Raw genomic sequence first — 16590 nt, 5'->3', positions numbered from 1 at the left:
ATGGGGAATGGGGGTGACAGTCAGTTCATCACATGTTTTTTCTGCCACTGTTCAGGGGCAGGAATCCTTCTGCTGCTCCAGTGTGGGCTCCCTCCCAGAGAAGACAGTCCTCCATGAACTTCTCCAACATGAGTCCTTCCCACAGGCTACAGTTCTTCACAAACTGCTCCAGCGTGGGTCACTTTCCAGGGGATGCAGTCCTTCAGGAACAGACTGATCCAGCCAGAGTTCCCCACAGAGTCACAAGTCCTGCCAGCAATTCTGCCCCAGTGTAGGCTCCTCCCTGTCAGGAGCTACCCACAGGGTCACAGCCTGCTTTGGGCATCCAACTGCTCCGGCAAGGGGTCCTCCCCAGGCCGCATGTGGATCTCTGCACCTCCACAGCCCTCCATGGGCTGCAGGGTCACAGTTGCCACACCCTGGGCTGCAAGGGATATCCCCTCTCCAGCTCCTGAAGCACCTCCTGCCCCTCCTTCTTCACTGACCTGGGTGCCTGTAGGGCTGTTCCTGTCACATATTTCTTGCTCCTCTCTTCTCTGAGCACAATCACATTTGTGCAGTAACTTTTCTGGTTTTCCCTTCTTAACTATGTTATCCCACAGGTGATACCACTGTCACTGATGTGCTCAGCCTTGGTCAGCAGTGGTTCCATCTTGGATCCAGGTGGCATTGGCTCTATTGAACATGGGGGAAGCTTCTGGCAGCATCTCACAGAAGCCACTCCTCAAGCCCCTCCACCTCCTACCAAAACCTGGCCACACAAACCCAATATAGCTACATTCCTACAGGAAGAACATTTCACCTTCTCAGTTGTTACTAATAAATGCCAAATTTCACACTAACAAGAATGTGTTAACAGGGAAAGAGGGAAAAGAAATACACACATCTCGTAAGTGAATACTGCCTGTTGTGCCTTGGAATAGTTTGCATGGAACACCTGAACATCTACACCTTCAGTACAAGATTTGGGAAACTCCTGAGTTCAGGGTCAAGTTCTGGAGGTTTTAAAGTGGTAAGTATTACAGCAACCCCATAAAATGTAAAGCAAAATGCAACAATAAAAGAAATAAATTTTTGCATTTTTTTACTGAAGTCAATTCCACTTCCTCCCTATCGTGCCTAACAAGATCCTTTACCTGACTAAATTCATGGTCATTTTTAGTTCACAGGTTCTGTCTCGAGAAATAAACCAGTTAAATACTTAATTATATCCCTTCACTGGATTCCATTTTTACTTCATTGCTGCTTTTCTCACTTCTAAACACCTTCTGGCCTCATGCATATTTAATATGTCTGGAAGTTACCTTCATCTGTGACAGCTAAAAACACCATCGTTGAGGTTTTCATATCCATATACTTTCTTGGGATGATCATAATGTCTTACTGTACCAGACAGGGAATATTTTTTCTATGAATACAGGAAGGGAAGCCCATTATATATGCTGTAAGACTGGAGAAACAGGATGCTGGCTTCATTTTCACACAATCACCAATTTAAACAGTGCTAATGCTTTTTAGATTGCTGTGCCAGAAAGATATGTTGCTACAGCTTTGCACCAAAAATACTACAGTGTTTAATAATGGTACCAAATGCAAGCTCTCATTCAGGTTATTCCATGCTAGAATTAGCTGTGGAATTAGCTAGCTTTTTAGAAGCAAATATTCTTTCCCTGTAGGAAATCACATTAATTTATGGCAACAGCTTGCTGACTTCGGGATACACATATTTTTTCAGTGTTATTGGTGTCTCAGTTTAAATAATTTATTAACAGACTACAGACTTCTGTAATTTGTAAGAAATACAACTAGGTTTCTCTCTGTCACAGTTTTACCTGCTCTTTTCAGAACAGGGAGTTGACATCTCAGATAACTTGCAGGCTGCATTTTCACCAGAACAAAAGGGAAAAGAAATGAAAGTTTAAATTTCATCATCTTAATCAAAATATTAAGAAAACATGTGGCACCATTTGAAGAAGCAACTGTAGGAGTGTTACTACAGAATTCCAGGGCAATTCCCAAGGCAGTTCTGTGGAATAGCCTCTGGAAAAGTTCTCCTGTTTATAAGGAAAATATAAAAGGTTGTGCAGTTTTAATGACAACCTATTTCAGGGCATTCAGTTTGCAAAGCAGACTCGTGTCCAAAGCTTTAAGTGAAAACCTCCTGTGTTTCACTTCTGTAGTAAAGAGCTGTCAAAAGAAACAGTGTACGTTCCTCCCTTCTGGGCTTAGTCTTCCTAAAGCAGCAATAACAGAAAAATAAAGCATCTATAAAACATCACATTTCTTTACTAAAATAAGTCCCAGTGAGTGCCTGCAGTACTTGACAAGTCCCTTCTACCTGCCCACAATCAGTCATTTTTTCTCCATTAACATTTACATTTATTTGTATGTCCTTAACACCACAGTTTTGTTTATGCAACCTCAAAGAAAATGAGTTAAAATTAACTTTACATTATAATTTGGTCATAATAAAAATTCACACAGCTTTGTATAACCACCTAAACTACTAAAAATTGGAGTTTTAGAAGAAACTGTCAAATACTTAGAGCTATCTGGGGACACTCACAATATCTAAGAGATCATTTCCTTCCTTTAGCAGTTTGTGCAAGAGGGGTGCTGCCCTATAGGCGATTTATAATTAATTCATCTCTGCAGGAATTCTCAGTTTCTTGAAGCAGTTCAACTAACCTACATATGCCTTTCCCTCCAGAACACTACTTCATTTTCCAGCTTTATTTTGAGCTAAATATTTCCCTTGAGTACTCCTACTGGACAACTGTATTCATTTCAATTAACAATTACCTATTTGCTAAAATTATCAGAATATACATGAGGGAGTAACTAATAACAAAAGCATAGCTTCCAGTTGTAATCCTGCTTTCCATGCTTGAAGGTAAAAGATTCAAGTAGAAAATAAAGGAAGAATTAAGATTTATTTTCTTCATGTGTAAAAAGTAGTTTAAAAAAGCACTATGCACTGGAAAAAATATGCAGGACATGATACTGTTACTACTGAGACATGTCCATGATTAGTTTTACTCACTCATAGAGCAGCCAGTCATCAACTTCAAACCCAGCCTATCCACAGTCTAAGTGCAGCACACTATTCCTATCACTTGGTTTTCTCTGGTATTCCTATCACTCGTTTTTCTTTGTCTGTTCTGCTTTCTGTGTTAATTGATCTCTCAGTTTTGTGCTGTGAGACCGTGCAAATGCTGGACAATTAATCCAATAAGAACATTTGTCTAAGTAGGAAGCTATACCCAGGTACCGTCCATGCCACCAGAACACTGAGTGCCTTGAGGAAAAAAGACACTGTTCCATCACAAGGTTGTACATTACAGAGTCAAATACAGTCGAATAAGAAGTGAAACATTTAGGACAGAGTGGAACACCATTCCGGCTTCTCAAGAGCAGTGCAGTTCCCACAGCAATCAGTCATTTAAACATCATGCATAATCTACACTGGCAAGTACTCTGAACACTCAAGACAGGAAACCCAGGAAGCATCCTTTCAGTTTGGAAGCCAGTTGTTCAAAGATACTTGTGTCCTCCAAGAACTATCAGGGGAATAAAATAATGCCATACTAACATAAAGGAAGACAAGACGTATTAAAAAAAATATAATCAACAATGGAAAACAGTATGAAAATTCTGGAAGAACAGCCCCCTGAAACTCTCAGATGTGACAAGTGGCTGGAAATCATGCCTATAAGTCCAGGCAAAACCTGCATGCACTAGGACAGAGAATTAGTCTAGCTCAGCACAGGAAATGGGTTTCTCATCCATGCTATTGACCACGTAGCAAATATGAAAGATAGCAATGACAGCAACAGTAGCAGAGTGCAGACTGCCCAACCTCAATTAAAGAAGGAATATAAGACAATGCCTCTCATGTGCCACATTCTTTTCAGCCTCCCTTTGATTGTTCTTTATTAGCTGTCCAGAAGAACAAGTCTTGACCCCTTGTTCCCACTGTAGCCTGGCTGCACAGCTGAAAGATGGTCATCTACCTCTTCAGAACCCAAGAAAAAACCTCTCTCAATGTCACTGATCCATATAGAAGCTGCTCTTCCTGTGATCACAAAGAGTACAAAACATCTGTGTGTTCTCAGAAGAAAAACAAAAAACAGATGTCATCCACATGAGGCAGCAAGAAGGACAGGACAGCAGGACGGATAAATGCAGCAAGATGCAAAATTTTTCAAGAGGACACCACTGTATTCAGACCGTAGAAAAACAAACAAACCCAGCTACACCTTACAAAGCTACATAAGAAGGAAGTTAATATAAAAGAAGTTTGTTTGAAAATGACAAGTTCAGTGTCATAAGTAAAGAGATTAAAGTAGTACCTCCATTCTTAAAGCAATATGGTTTTAACTAAGTTAACTTCCCCTTAGAGACTGATGCTTTCCAACCCATGACTTTATGCACCAAAAATCATAGCTAAGATCAAACAAGTAAAATTAATACATTTCAGTAACATTTAGGAATAAAGGCCTGCTCTTCAACATGAAAAAAATTAAGAGTATAGCCCTTCTGCCAAAAAGAAAGGAACCTAAGTTATACGGGTACCCTTATGAACGCTTACCAACTGTGTTAGGACTTCTCCAAGTCATAGCAAATTAAACACTGAACGAGCCAACCGATCCATACAGCACTTAAAACTTTCAGTTTACTAACGTAGTGGCTCTTGGCACATTCCTAACACTAGGCAATTCAATTCTTTTTGCAGGACTGAGGGAGCTCAGAAGTAAAATTACTGTAAAACATTCACTGTCAGAAGCATGATGGTAGAATTTCCTTCCAAATTATTGATGCTTCCTTCTACAAATCTGAATGAATGAAACACGTTTCTTTATTTGCTTTTGTTCCTAATGACATATGTAGCCCATGAGGCAACAGTACTCATAGCTTCAGTACTCTCATAATAGCCAGATACTTTCCCCCACTGAAGTAACTGTCTACATCACCTTGCTACATTTTATAGCTGATAATTCAATTCTTCTAGGCTTTTCTTTCACAGGACACTTCCATTAGGGCAATATTGCCTTTAAGTCATCCCATAAATTAACACCAATAAAATTACCTTTTAAAGAAATTAAAAGTATTGGCTTGTAGGAGGACAGATAGGAGGAAAAATTAGGTCAACTAAACTAGGTCATCCATTTATACCTCTATTTATCTGGTACCTTTTGGGAAGCATATTTCTCTACTTGATCTTTTTAGCTGTGTAAGAATTTTTTCATTCTGAAGCTGATGACTAAAGGGGAGCTAGAACAAGGCCCTCAGGGACACAAGCAGTAACTTTCCTATGCAAACCTGAGAGTGACTGAAACATCCTGACATGAGTATTCAGAGATACTTTAAAACAACAGTGTTCAACCCAGAATGACAGACCTAAAGCCTGAAAGACTTGACTATGCTCTTCTGCTCTTACAACCCTTTCCTCACCTTGCAGCACTCTCAGCTTCCCAAGTAAAGCTACTGGCTTTGCACTGGTGTTGTTTCAGCGTTGTTGGGTCTGAACATAATTTGGTTCCTAGAAGATGCAGAGGGACTCCAGACAGAACTCAAACAACACAGACACTCTCTGGGGCTACAGGTTCTGGATTAAAAACTCCACAGCTGTACCAGAGTGCTATCCTTTCATAAACACATTCTGACTGCTCAAATTTGAACAAACAATTCACAAGTTAAGTTTATATTAGCAAAGTTTTTTTTGTCAGATGAAGCAGGAAAACAAAGAGCTTAATCTCTCTGAAACATTCACGTGCTAGTTAACAGAAATAGAAATGCATGTCCATGCTTCACTGAGGGTAAACACACATAGCTGAGTTATCCGAGCCTGTGGTGGCATAACTGTAGCAATTGTGGAGTACAACAGCCTGAGGAAAACACCAGGATGCAAACACCGCACTTCCTAACGGCACAAAAAGCTCCTGCTCTACCCAATTAACTTGTCCTTTACTCAGTTCTGTATCTGACCTTTAACACTGTTGCCTCTCCCTAAATATAAGAAAAACGAAACATTATCTACCTTCTGATTTCAGTTCTACAAATGCATACTCAAGGTACACCTGTAGTTTCACCTTTTCCCAACACTAACAAGTGCATTGCTATTTTCCCTATGCCACATGTCCCACGTACTAAGCGTACTACAGTAAAACTGCAGAAGTACACAAAGCAAAATCCACGAATCTTAAATTTTCAGTGAAGAAAATCAAACAGAATTTCTGTTTGTTACAAATCAATGGCTTTAAGATTAACATAAAAGCCTCGGACTCTTGTTGCGCTCAAGATTAACAAATGTATACACATTAGATAATCTGAATATCTGCTTAACCTTCCCCTGCTTGCTGATAACTTCTATTCAGCTATAATAGCATCAAGGAAAAATACCCTGAACCTATTGCAGTTTTAAAGTAAACTGTGTACACTCCAAAGCAAGCAATTAGTTCTACAGCATTTCTACAGCATCAATCACACATATATGCAGGCATACAACCATGCAAATACAAATATATAAACACGTACATAGAGCTACAGATCTATAGATTAGGGTCTAGGGTTGATGAACTATGGTCACATGAGACATATCCATATATAGCTGTCTATTGATATGTATCTCTCTCTATACATATGTATAACTAAATACAGCAAAAGGCACTGCGGGATTGAGATAAGAATAAAAACGAAGTATGTATCTGACATGCTATTTAAATTATTTGGAGTGTCTGTAGTATGCCATGTGGTGCAAGGTCAAGATTACCATTTGCTCCTCCTGAATGATTCTATAACATTCTGCAAAACCTGTGCACAACCCTTTACTCCATGAGAGCAGTAGAATTACACACTGCTGTCTTTGGAAACTGAGCAAACAGAACTTATTACCACACAAGCTATTTGACACAACCCAGAGCATTGCCTAACTGACTTGGTTTAGTTTCATGTGCCTGAAGGAACTGCAATTTTAGGCAGAGTTTGAGAGTTCTTACACCCCAGGGTCACTACAGCAGCTTTTTGGTTGTATTCTATGTCTCTATGAAAATTTGGAATGGCATCTTTGAAACAACAGAAGCAGCACTCATTTCCTCAGAAGGGGACAAAAACACTGAACATTTAAGCTGAGTGGTTGTTCACGTGAAACTGTAGTTTCACATAACATTTAATGAACAGTATTTCACAAAATTCCAGAAGCCTCTGGAGTTTGGGTTCACTGAAATGACTATTCGGTCACGTTGCTCCAACCAGATTTAGTCCATGTCAAAGAAGCTTTATGAATGGCCTGGATGACTATCACCACACACAATGAAGTAATGTGTTGGTGTGCACCCCCCACATACAAATTAACAGCATCTAGCTGAAATACAGCTAATGGAAACAAAACTTGAAAAATACATCAACACTCAAGCATAAGCAGTGCCAGCAGAAGTCAAGGAAAAAGTACCTGGATGTACTGCAACCACAGTAGCAAAATTCTATTCTACATTATTTTAGGAAAAAGCCCACTTGTCCCTGTATCCTTGCCCTGTGGCAAGGCACATAGACATGCCTGTCCTGTTTTCAAACCATCCACTTCATTTAATCCTTACTGTGCACACCCAAAGTACTGAAGTGATCTATTTGTAAGCCCTGCTTACTTCCTAATGCAAGCTAATTAAATATATTGGATTTCCAGTAACGAACTTGCTATTGGTGCCCAGATTACAGAATTTATCTCATAATCAGAGTGGGGAGTGGGTAATAATCAATTTTCCACCTTCCAAGCGGAAGTTGTTTCCAGGTATGTCAGCGGCATTATTAAATAGCAGCCTTAGTCACTTACACTCTGGACTTTCAATAGCAATCAGCCCAGCTTATCAGCCTACCTGCACACACCTCTAGCTTCTCTACCCTCTCCTCCAGCACTCCCTGGCACCCATCAAGTACTTTTCAGTTCATTCACCCAGGCCTACATACAACTCTCTAAGCCTATTACTCAATACATTCCAAAGCAATAAAAAACATAAAAATAAAGAATCCTTTTCATTTGCTTTCTCCCACTCTACCATCCGTATTTCAGATTCCATTTTGACTTGGAAATGAAGCGATGAGTAACAGCAATTCCTATTCCACAAACTTGCCAGTGCTCAGCAGCGACAGTACATCCTGCACTTAAATGAGAAAATACAACTTCCTCCCTTCCCACTCCAAAAATAATCTACTAATTCTCTAAAGAAAACAGAATACTGATACTTATATCTCCTTCACCTCCTTTATTTTCCCCTTTCAATCATTTTAAAGAGCACATAAACACGGCTCTGTTAAGACAACCAAACACACCTTAAAACACATACTCTGCCCAAAACAAAATACCCCAATATGTTCATAGTGAAAAAACCCACAAAAATCAGCAATTATGATTCTTGTCACCACACTAATCTATGTCTGCTTTGCTATATAAAGGTGAATATTAAGGTTGAAGATCAGCACCTTAGTTTCCTATTTTCCCTTTAATTTACAATATAAAAATCAAATATAAAAGTTTGAAATACAAAGAGGACAAAAGAAATTTTGAACACAAATCTCTCTGAAACATTTAACACTGTTTCAGGTAATGCAACTTTCTCCTGAAACGCCTTGCCCATTACTTCTTATTTTCCTACTTTTAGCAGCATTCTCTTTCCTTGCTGCTGCAGGAAAGCAATGGGAAAACTCACTGCCTGTCCAGCTGAAAGCTACAGAAACAACATGTTGTCAAATAGAGAAATTGAAACAAAAGCTATTTTTCCATGCAGAGGTGCCACTACTTCAAAGAAAAGATGACAAAAAAGATGGTATTCTATATCATTTGACTACAATAAAGCTAAACCTCTAGGGTATTTATCAGATATGAAACGGTAGAGGCGGGTTAGGAAATCTAGTACAAAGTATTAAATATAAAGGTTTTTAAAAATGTCCCGCATTTTGCACTAGTCATTTTGCCATCCTTTCTGTAAAGTACTTGTAATTAACACGAAGAAGACAGACTCATTGGTACAAGGCAAGATGTCAATTTGTGTTAAAGAGCAATTATATTACTAAAACTATTACTTAATTAAACACTTCTGTCAGAGTATGTAACCTTTAATCCCTCAAGTGAAGATTTAGAAGGATCCTATCGCTTCAGCACCGTCCCTCATTGTACATATTTCCCTCTTCCTTTCTCACACGCTCAGATGTTTCAGCAGCATACTTTCGGTATTTGCAAAATCCTGCCCAAAGAGCGTGGTTGATTTCCCACGGGCTCCCTCCCCACCCTGGATGAACTCGTTACTTCCCAAAGTCCACTCCACTTCCTCTTCCACCCCTGGACCTGCCAGCGCTCCCAACGCCCCTCCGCCTTGCCTTGCGCAACATCCGCGGCCTCCTCCCCACATTTCAGACAATCCCTGATACGACATTTACATTGAGGTTTTTTGTCGGTTTTTTTTTTTTTTGTTCCCAAACCACTAGCACAGACTGACAGCTTAAAGGGCTAACGATGTGATTAATTCCAAAGAGAGACAGATAATATAACAAGTTACAAAGAGACACGAATACGAAGGGCACTCACTGCCCCGCTCTCCTTCGGCTCTTCTGTGGGTCAAACTGCATTTTGATATTAAATATTTAAACGTTATTGAAAAGTGCCAGCGACATCTGTCCAATCAAAATTATTGTTTGCAGCTCAGACCACCTATTCAAAAGATAAATCTCCCGAGATATTTTAGAAGCACGATTAAACAGCCAAAATAGTACTCTCTAGTTCTCCAACAGAATTTTTCCCCAAGCACACACGTTAACCAAAGGCTGACGGTGAACTGATCTGGAAGGAAGAAAGGACGAGGGATACAGGCAGGGCTGCGATGGGGGATGGGAGCGAAGGGAGATGTTAGGGAAGGAAAGATGAATATTCCTCCAAGGACCATCAATACATTTAACACATCTCCTCGGAAAGAAGAAAAATCTCAAGCAGGCAGCTAGAGGGGCAGATAAAGGGGAAAGGAGGGAAGGAGTGCCCGATTATCCCCTGCTGACATTAGACACGGCAGCCCTGTAGAGAAAAGCGGCTGCAAGGGCGAGGAAGCGCTCGCCTCCTCCCCTCCGAGCCGGCTCTGTCCCCTTTATGTGCTCAGGGAGGAGCGGGGCGGGGGGGCGAGGAGCCTCCTGGTTAATTTGGCAAGAGTCGGTCACCCACCGCTCCCCAGGAGCGAGGAAGGGCCGGGGCCGCGGTGACAAACCTCCCAGGGGAGGGGGGGGGGCAGGAAGGAGGGCGAATCCAGGCGGACACAGTGCCTCCCTCCCTCCCTCCCCCCGCCGAGCCCAGCAGCGCTGGGGGGCACAGGGAGCCGGCCGAGCCCCAGGCACACAATAGCAGGGCACCCCCGAGGGAGCGATGCTCGCCCAGCCCGGCACCCCCTGGCTCGCCGGGGGATGGGGAGGGCACCGCGGGTCGCCCCTCCGGTCCCGGGGGGCGCCGGAGCCGCGCCCGCACCGCCCGCACCGCCCGCGCCGCCGCCCCTCACCATGAAGTCGCTGGCGAAGTTGTCCTCCCCATTGTGGTCCGTGTCCTTCATGGCCTGGACGCGCTTAATGAATTTCCTCAGGATCTCCTCCTGGTTCATCCTGCCCCGCCGGTCGCCCTGCGGAGCGGGGAGCCCCGGCCGCCCGCCCGCTTTCTCTCCGCCCGGAGCCCCCTCCGCCGCACGACCCGTCACCTGGCTGCCTTCCTCGCCCTGCCCTGCCTCGCCTGCCCGCCGCCCGGGCCTGCCCGCGGCCTGCTGGCTGCGCTCCCGGCCCGCTCACGGCCGCCTGCCCGCCCGCTCCATCCCGCCCTGCCTCCCTCCCTCCGCCCGACCCTCCCGGAGCCGCCGCCGACACGGACACGACGCGCTCCCTCCTCCGCCCCCCGCGCACGCGCGGCGCGCGCCCCGGCCACGGCCCCGACCCCGCCCCACCGCTCCAGCGCCCCGCCCCCGCCGCGAGTCCATTGGCTCTCCTGGCCGCCGTCGCGCCCGACTGGCGGCCGCGCCCGCCAATCACCACCCGGCACGGCCGCGGGGGAACGCCCGCTGCACTCCACGCCGCGCCACGGTCCGCCCCCCCCCTTCGCTTCCCGTGGATGGGACGGCCCGAAGGGTGCCTCGTGGAGCGCTGGAAGGGACCACTGGGCGGGCGGGGGGGAGGCGGAGCGGAGTGCGGTCCCCTCTGTCCGGAGCACAATGGGCGGCGGTGGGCTCTCTCAGCGGCATGTCGGGACGTGTAGTCGCGACAGCGCCGCGTCCCAGCGCTGCGGGGCTGGGGGCTCATGCAACGTCCTACCGGAACGGCCGAAGCAGGAGGGTTCCCACACCGTGCGGGGAGCCCGGAGCCGCGGGAAGTGCTCGGGGGTCCCTGCGGGGGCGGTGCCCGTGGTGGTGAACGCGGGACAGCGGGAAGATGGCGGGGCGGGACGGGGCAGGTGACGGGGACGGACACCTGGCCGGGGACCTCTCCCCGCGTGGGTGTCTGTCTGTCTGTTAAGTATAGATATAGATATGTATATATTAAGTATATATCTATGTACGTGGTTATTATTTATTAATTATAGTTGAGTATATATAAGTATACATAATCTGTATATATAACTATATGTACTTCTATATATGTACTTATATATATAGGTGTATATATAAGTATAGATATAGATACACCATGGCACTTCCTGCCAGAACATCATTTAAAATTTCTCCCTTACGTGGTGCTGGATGATTTGGCAATGATTTGGCTACTTCATTCTTTATTTTATGTAGAAATGTTAAACGTCTTCATGTTTGGTGTCCTGAGGACATTTGTAACTTCTGCTCCAGCAAAACAAAGCAATTTTAGAGGTGTGTGCATGTATAGCCCTATAGGTTAGTAAATATACTAAGTGAAGTCTTTTAAATTACCATTTTGTTGGGGAAGAACTACACAGCCTTGGGTGATGCAGTTGATCCAATAAGACTTTGTCACACTGACAAATGATAAAGGTCCAAGCTAAGAAGCATGACCTGGTTAAGGTCCCAAATCAGCCATTCTTGAATGCTCATTCCCACCCACTGGAGTGTGTTTCTCTTGCAGTGACACCTACACAACCCCTTGTTGGACAGTACACGGAACCGGCTTGGGGAATCAAGTCAGCTGCAATATAGCCCACAAAAAGTCAGTGGGTTTTCTTCTCAGATCTTTCAGTTAAGTTAGCTGTGTTACCAAAAGAAACCTACAAAAAGCTTGTTTTTCCTGTGTTGCTGTAAGTTATCACTGGTTAAGGTGACGGCCAAAGGTTACCACTTCCCTACCAGAATTAGCACAATGGCACGTTACCACCCTCGGCCCAATTCAGTGCCCATCAGCTCGCCATTTTCTGAGTGGAGGCAGGTTTTGAGCTATGACATGGGACCCTGAACTGTAGCTGCAGGTGCATGGACACACATTTCCTTCTCCTGCATCTGCTACAGACAGAGTCATCTCTGGCAGAGGGGCAGGTTGGAAAATTAAGAGGCTAGCATTTCCACATGACTTGCTGCAGACTGACTTCAGCATCTTATAAAAGGGTTGGGTTTTTTAGCCATTGATGTTCATGGAGCCTAACTTACAGCAGATAAAAGGAGGCATTAAGGAACTGGAAAAGGGCATCAGTTCTTCTGTGTGGATGTTTATTGAAGCCTGAGCACTCCACACAAGCACCTCAGCTGTCAAAGCTCAGTCTCCTCTCCATGTCTTTCACACCAGCCTCCATAATAAGCTGATCAATCAGCTTTGAAGAGCCACAAAGATGCCTGCTTTTCTTGCTTTAATCCCTCTCCCCTTTTCCTTCTCCAAGCCTCCTTTTCTACAATACCAAAAAGCAGCATTAAAGGGAAATGCAGGAGAGAGAGAGAGAGGGCTCAGAGATCACCAAGGACAGCTGGGGCTTGGATCATCAGATAGTCTTACCATGCCACCTTGCTTGATTTCCATCTGCTTTAGGAAGGTTGCTGTTTGCTCAGTAGCTGTCCTGACAAACCTGCTCCCAGTGCCAGATGGCAGGTAACTTTAGAAAAGTGATACTTGGGACTAAGCAACCAATTAATGAAGTCTTGAATGCTGTGTGGTTTTCTTCATTTATTCATTCAACCGAGTTACAGAGGAGGAAAGGAAAGATCATGATTTATCGCATTTGAATCTGATACCGTTATTGCCTGACACGGAAAAGACCCAGTTGTCAGCCTGGCCTTGCTCATGATCTGTTGCTGTGTTGTAATAAACTGCTGTAGACCAGCAAGCTTAACAGCAACCTTTCATTTGGGTTAACTGATGAAAAGGTTATATAGTCTCAGAAGACAAAAAAAAAGCCCCCAAACTAGGCATGTGTCACTAGCCAAAACAAAGGCAGGTATGAAACAAAGAAACAGCGGGGTGGAGAACTGTGCCTGGCATTGTTTGCACATGCATGTACCTGTGAGAGCTGCCAGACAGTCCCGAGCACAAACCCAACAGCACCGTTTTTATCTCCTGCAGCCTTTCAAATGCTGCATGAGGCCATCTCATCTCTGTGCTATAAACCTTCAGCAGCAAAAATAGCCTTGTAACCAAGACTTTTGATCTGAGGCTCAAACTGCCTGGGTTAAACCCAGACCTCTGACCAATGTGGCATGTGTGCATGAGTGTGTATTTGTGTAGCCGTAGGAGAGAGGCGGAAAAACAGAGACACAGGGTGAATTACTCACCCTATAGATAGAACAGGAAGTTGCAACCCAAATCTGTAGAAGAAAATTTTGCTTGTGTCTTAACAATCCATACAAGTCTGGCCCTTGAAGAAAAGCAAGTAACTTCTCTGCTATAATTCCATTTTACTGTGCCGTGCACTATCCCAGCTGCTGCAAGGAAGAAAGACAGTTTTTTTCAGTTCAAAGGTGGCTTCTCATGTTCCCACAAGGTAAACATGTGTAAACTGGTAAATGTGTTTCCCAGTGTGCGTACCACGGTTCTGCCCAGTCAATGGATGGGAGCACCAAACATCCAGATTTACCAACCTTCAGAGGTTTCCCTCAGGACTGAGATGGAGCACAGGCTCACCTCAAAGCTGTTTGACTTCAGTGCCTCTGTGGCTTGGAGCTGTGTTCAAAATCCAGTGCATATCTGCCCAAAAGTGTATTTCAGAAAAAAATCAAAGAACTGGGGTGGGAGGGAAGGATGAAAGAACCCTACAGCTCTGAGTAAGGGCATCGTCTCCTGTGGGTTTAATTCCTCCTTTGTTCAGCAAAAGGATTTTGTGTGTTCATTGTAATTTGGTGTGACTACGTTGCAGTGATAGCTCACTTTGTCACGAGTGTCTTCATCCCTTTGCAATAATCTGTAGATTCATAGATTTTCACTTTCATTTGGAGTAATGCCAAATAACTATAATGCACCATAACATGTTATGGTGTGTGTAATTAATAATGAATACTGCAATTATAATTAAATTATGATCAATACATCCTATACATGAAATCTCAATTAATTTTATTCATACTGAGAGTCTGAAACATTTTTGTAATCGAGACCATTTAGGATAAAAAAAATAGATGTTAGCAGGCATAGATTTTAAAATAACACTCCTGAAATATATTCTAAGTGCAGTTGGTTGGAAGTTTTCTAAAAATATGGTGTTTCAATGGAAAATGCTGTTTCTGTGAAAGTTACATTTTCCACAGGAAACAATTTTGCCAATGTTTTTCTGCTTTCCGACAAAAACAATGCAGTGTTACACTCACAGATGCAAAAATGTCTTTACCATCGAAGACAGCACAACTTGGGCGAGGAACTCGGCAGAGTATAAATGCCAGGAAGCTGCTGAACAGCTCAAGGGTACACATAAAAACTAAGTCCAAGTGAAACATTTGTCTTTGATCTGACAAACTGAAATGCAATGTGTCTTTCCACAAATGTCAAAATGTCAATATGTTTCATGCTGGTTGAAAATAGTTAAATGAAACATTCAGAAATATCACGATCACATACTTTTAGTATAGTCTTATCCTCAAAACTGTTGGGTATTTAGTCATTTTGTTTCTGAAGAGAATAAAAAAAATGTATCAAGTTTTCCGGCTGATCCTCAGTTACAGTTTGACCACTTAGATTATAAGTAACAAACTAACAGACAGCAATCCTCACGGAGTCTCAAAATACTGATTTTGAAAACAAAAGGCATTGTGGACAATAGATCTGAGGAAGATACACAGTATCCTTTGTATGCAACAAATAAATTGAATTTCTGATTTAAACCTGAAACTAATCTCATTTTAAATGAGTCATAAAGACCTGATCAGTGTCTGTATAATATGTTCCATTCATATTCATTAAGTGCCATGTGACTGCTGGATTTCTTGACATTTGCCTCTATTACTCTCAGTTAGGCAATGACAGACTCCTGTAATTACCACTGAAAATACTACTACTACTACAATTTAATTTTACCTGGCTTGCTTAGTTTTTATTTATTTACTTACCATCTTCTGAGATTCATTGCATGATATTGCTAAAACCCTTTAAAAGTGACATTTCTTATGCAGCCAATAAATATTTTAGGTCAGAATTACTGAGTTTCATGATCAGTGCATAATTTGGATTCCTCTCTAGCTGTGACATACATACACAGCCCTCCATACCAAAACAGTTTCCTTACATAGAAGAAACTTTGTTCTTGCTGCTGTACTTACTGTAACAGCATTGAGGTTTAAAGTGGTTTTTTAGGTATTGCTAACATGCAACCGAAACAAAAGTAAGTGTGTGCATTATGATCATCAGCATAATCCTCCACATGACCAGTTCTAAAAAGAAAACAGCTGTGAAACTGTCCAGAATTAAAATTTTCCTTCTTTTTTTTTTTTTATTTAAAATTTCATTTAATTAAAGATTGTTGATTGAGGTACTGTGTTTGATTTTTGTGAATGTTAAAAAAGAATAGTGTTTCAGAATACAATTACTGTGTTTGATTTCTGTGAATGTGGAAAAAAATAAGTTTGTTTCAGAATACAATTAATATCTCTTTCAAGTTTTTAACAGTATTAAAATAAATAGAATATGGGTTTCAGATAAATTCCGTGTCCCTTTTGAAAGTTGCTTTTCAACAACCTCATTGTAAATCAGGGAGAGGCCTGATGGAGTTATTTATACACGTCAATATTAATGCAGCACAATACCTACTTCGTGCTACTGGACCAGGAAAATCAGGAGCCGTTTTCCATCTGTGTCTTTTGACCTTATTAAAACTGGACACACGATTTCTGAAGGGGGAATATTTCTGTCTCATGACCACGCCATGCGTCTGACACGACGTGACACGGGTCTGGGTGGCTGCTGCCCAGCTGCAGCCCCACGGTGGGCTGCTCGGGGGGAACCTCATTTGCCTCCTCGTGACAATGCTTTAGTTGAGGGTATTCCCCAGGCACAGCCACAGCACATCTGAAATGGAAATACCAGCAGCAGAAGGTAAGCCTGTGCACTGGGCATGGCAGGTATCTGTGCTCTCAAATCTTTGCCTGCAAGCACCGGAAAAAAGCATCATTTAAAAAAAACTTTGTTTTGGCACCAGGGAAGAAT

The 16590-nt window shown here is 42.9% G+C and overlaps 1 protein-coding gene across 3 annotated transcripts in view; it reads right to left on the bottom strand.

Moving 5' to 3' along the window:
* The window catches only part of PTPN12 (protein tyrosine phosphatase, non-receptor type 12), a 70012-nt gene extending 59302 nt beyond the window's left edge, over nt 1–10710 (bottom strand). Inside the window, exon 1 of one of the 3 annotated variants that reach the window (XM_027896504.1) lies at nt 10530–10710. In XM_027896504.1, coding sequence (XP_027752305.1) covers nt 10530–10628 — 99 coding nt within the window. In that variant the 5' untranslated portion in view covers nt 10629–10710. The remainder of the gene's footprint in view (nt 1–10529) is intronic. The other 2 variants (XM_027896503.1, XM_027896502.1) reach the window with 2 other exon arrangements.
* Nucleotides 10711–16590: the final 5880 nt, after the last annotated feature.

The sequence above is a fragment of the Empidonax traillii genome, unplaced genomic scaffold (genome assembly GCF_003031625.1).
Source record: "Empidonax traillii isolate 1590-97213 ecotype Southwest subspecies unplaced genomic scaffold, ASM303162v1 scaffold501:size454599, whole genome shotgun sequence".
In the NCBI taxonomy this organism is placed as follows: Eukaryota; Metazoa; Chordata; class Aves; order Passeriformes; family Tyrannidae; genus Empidonax; species Empidonax traillii.
Note: the sequence above shows the minus strand (reverse complement) of the source record. Positions and strands in the feature narration are given on the sequence as shown.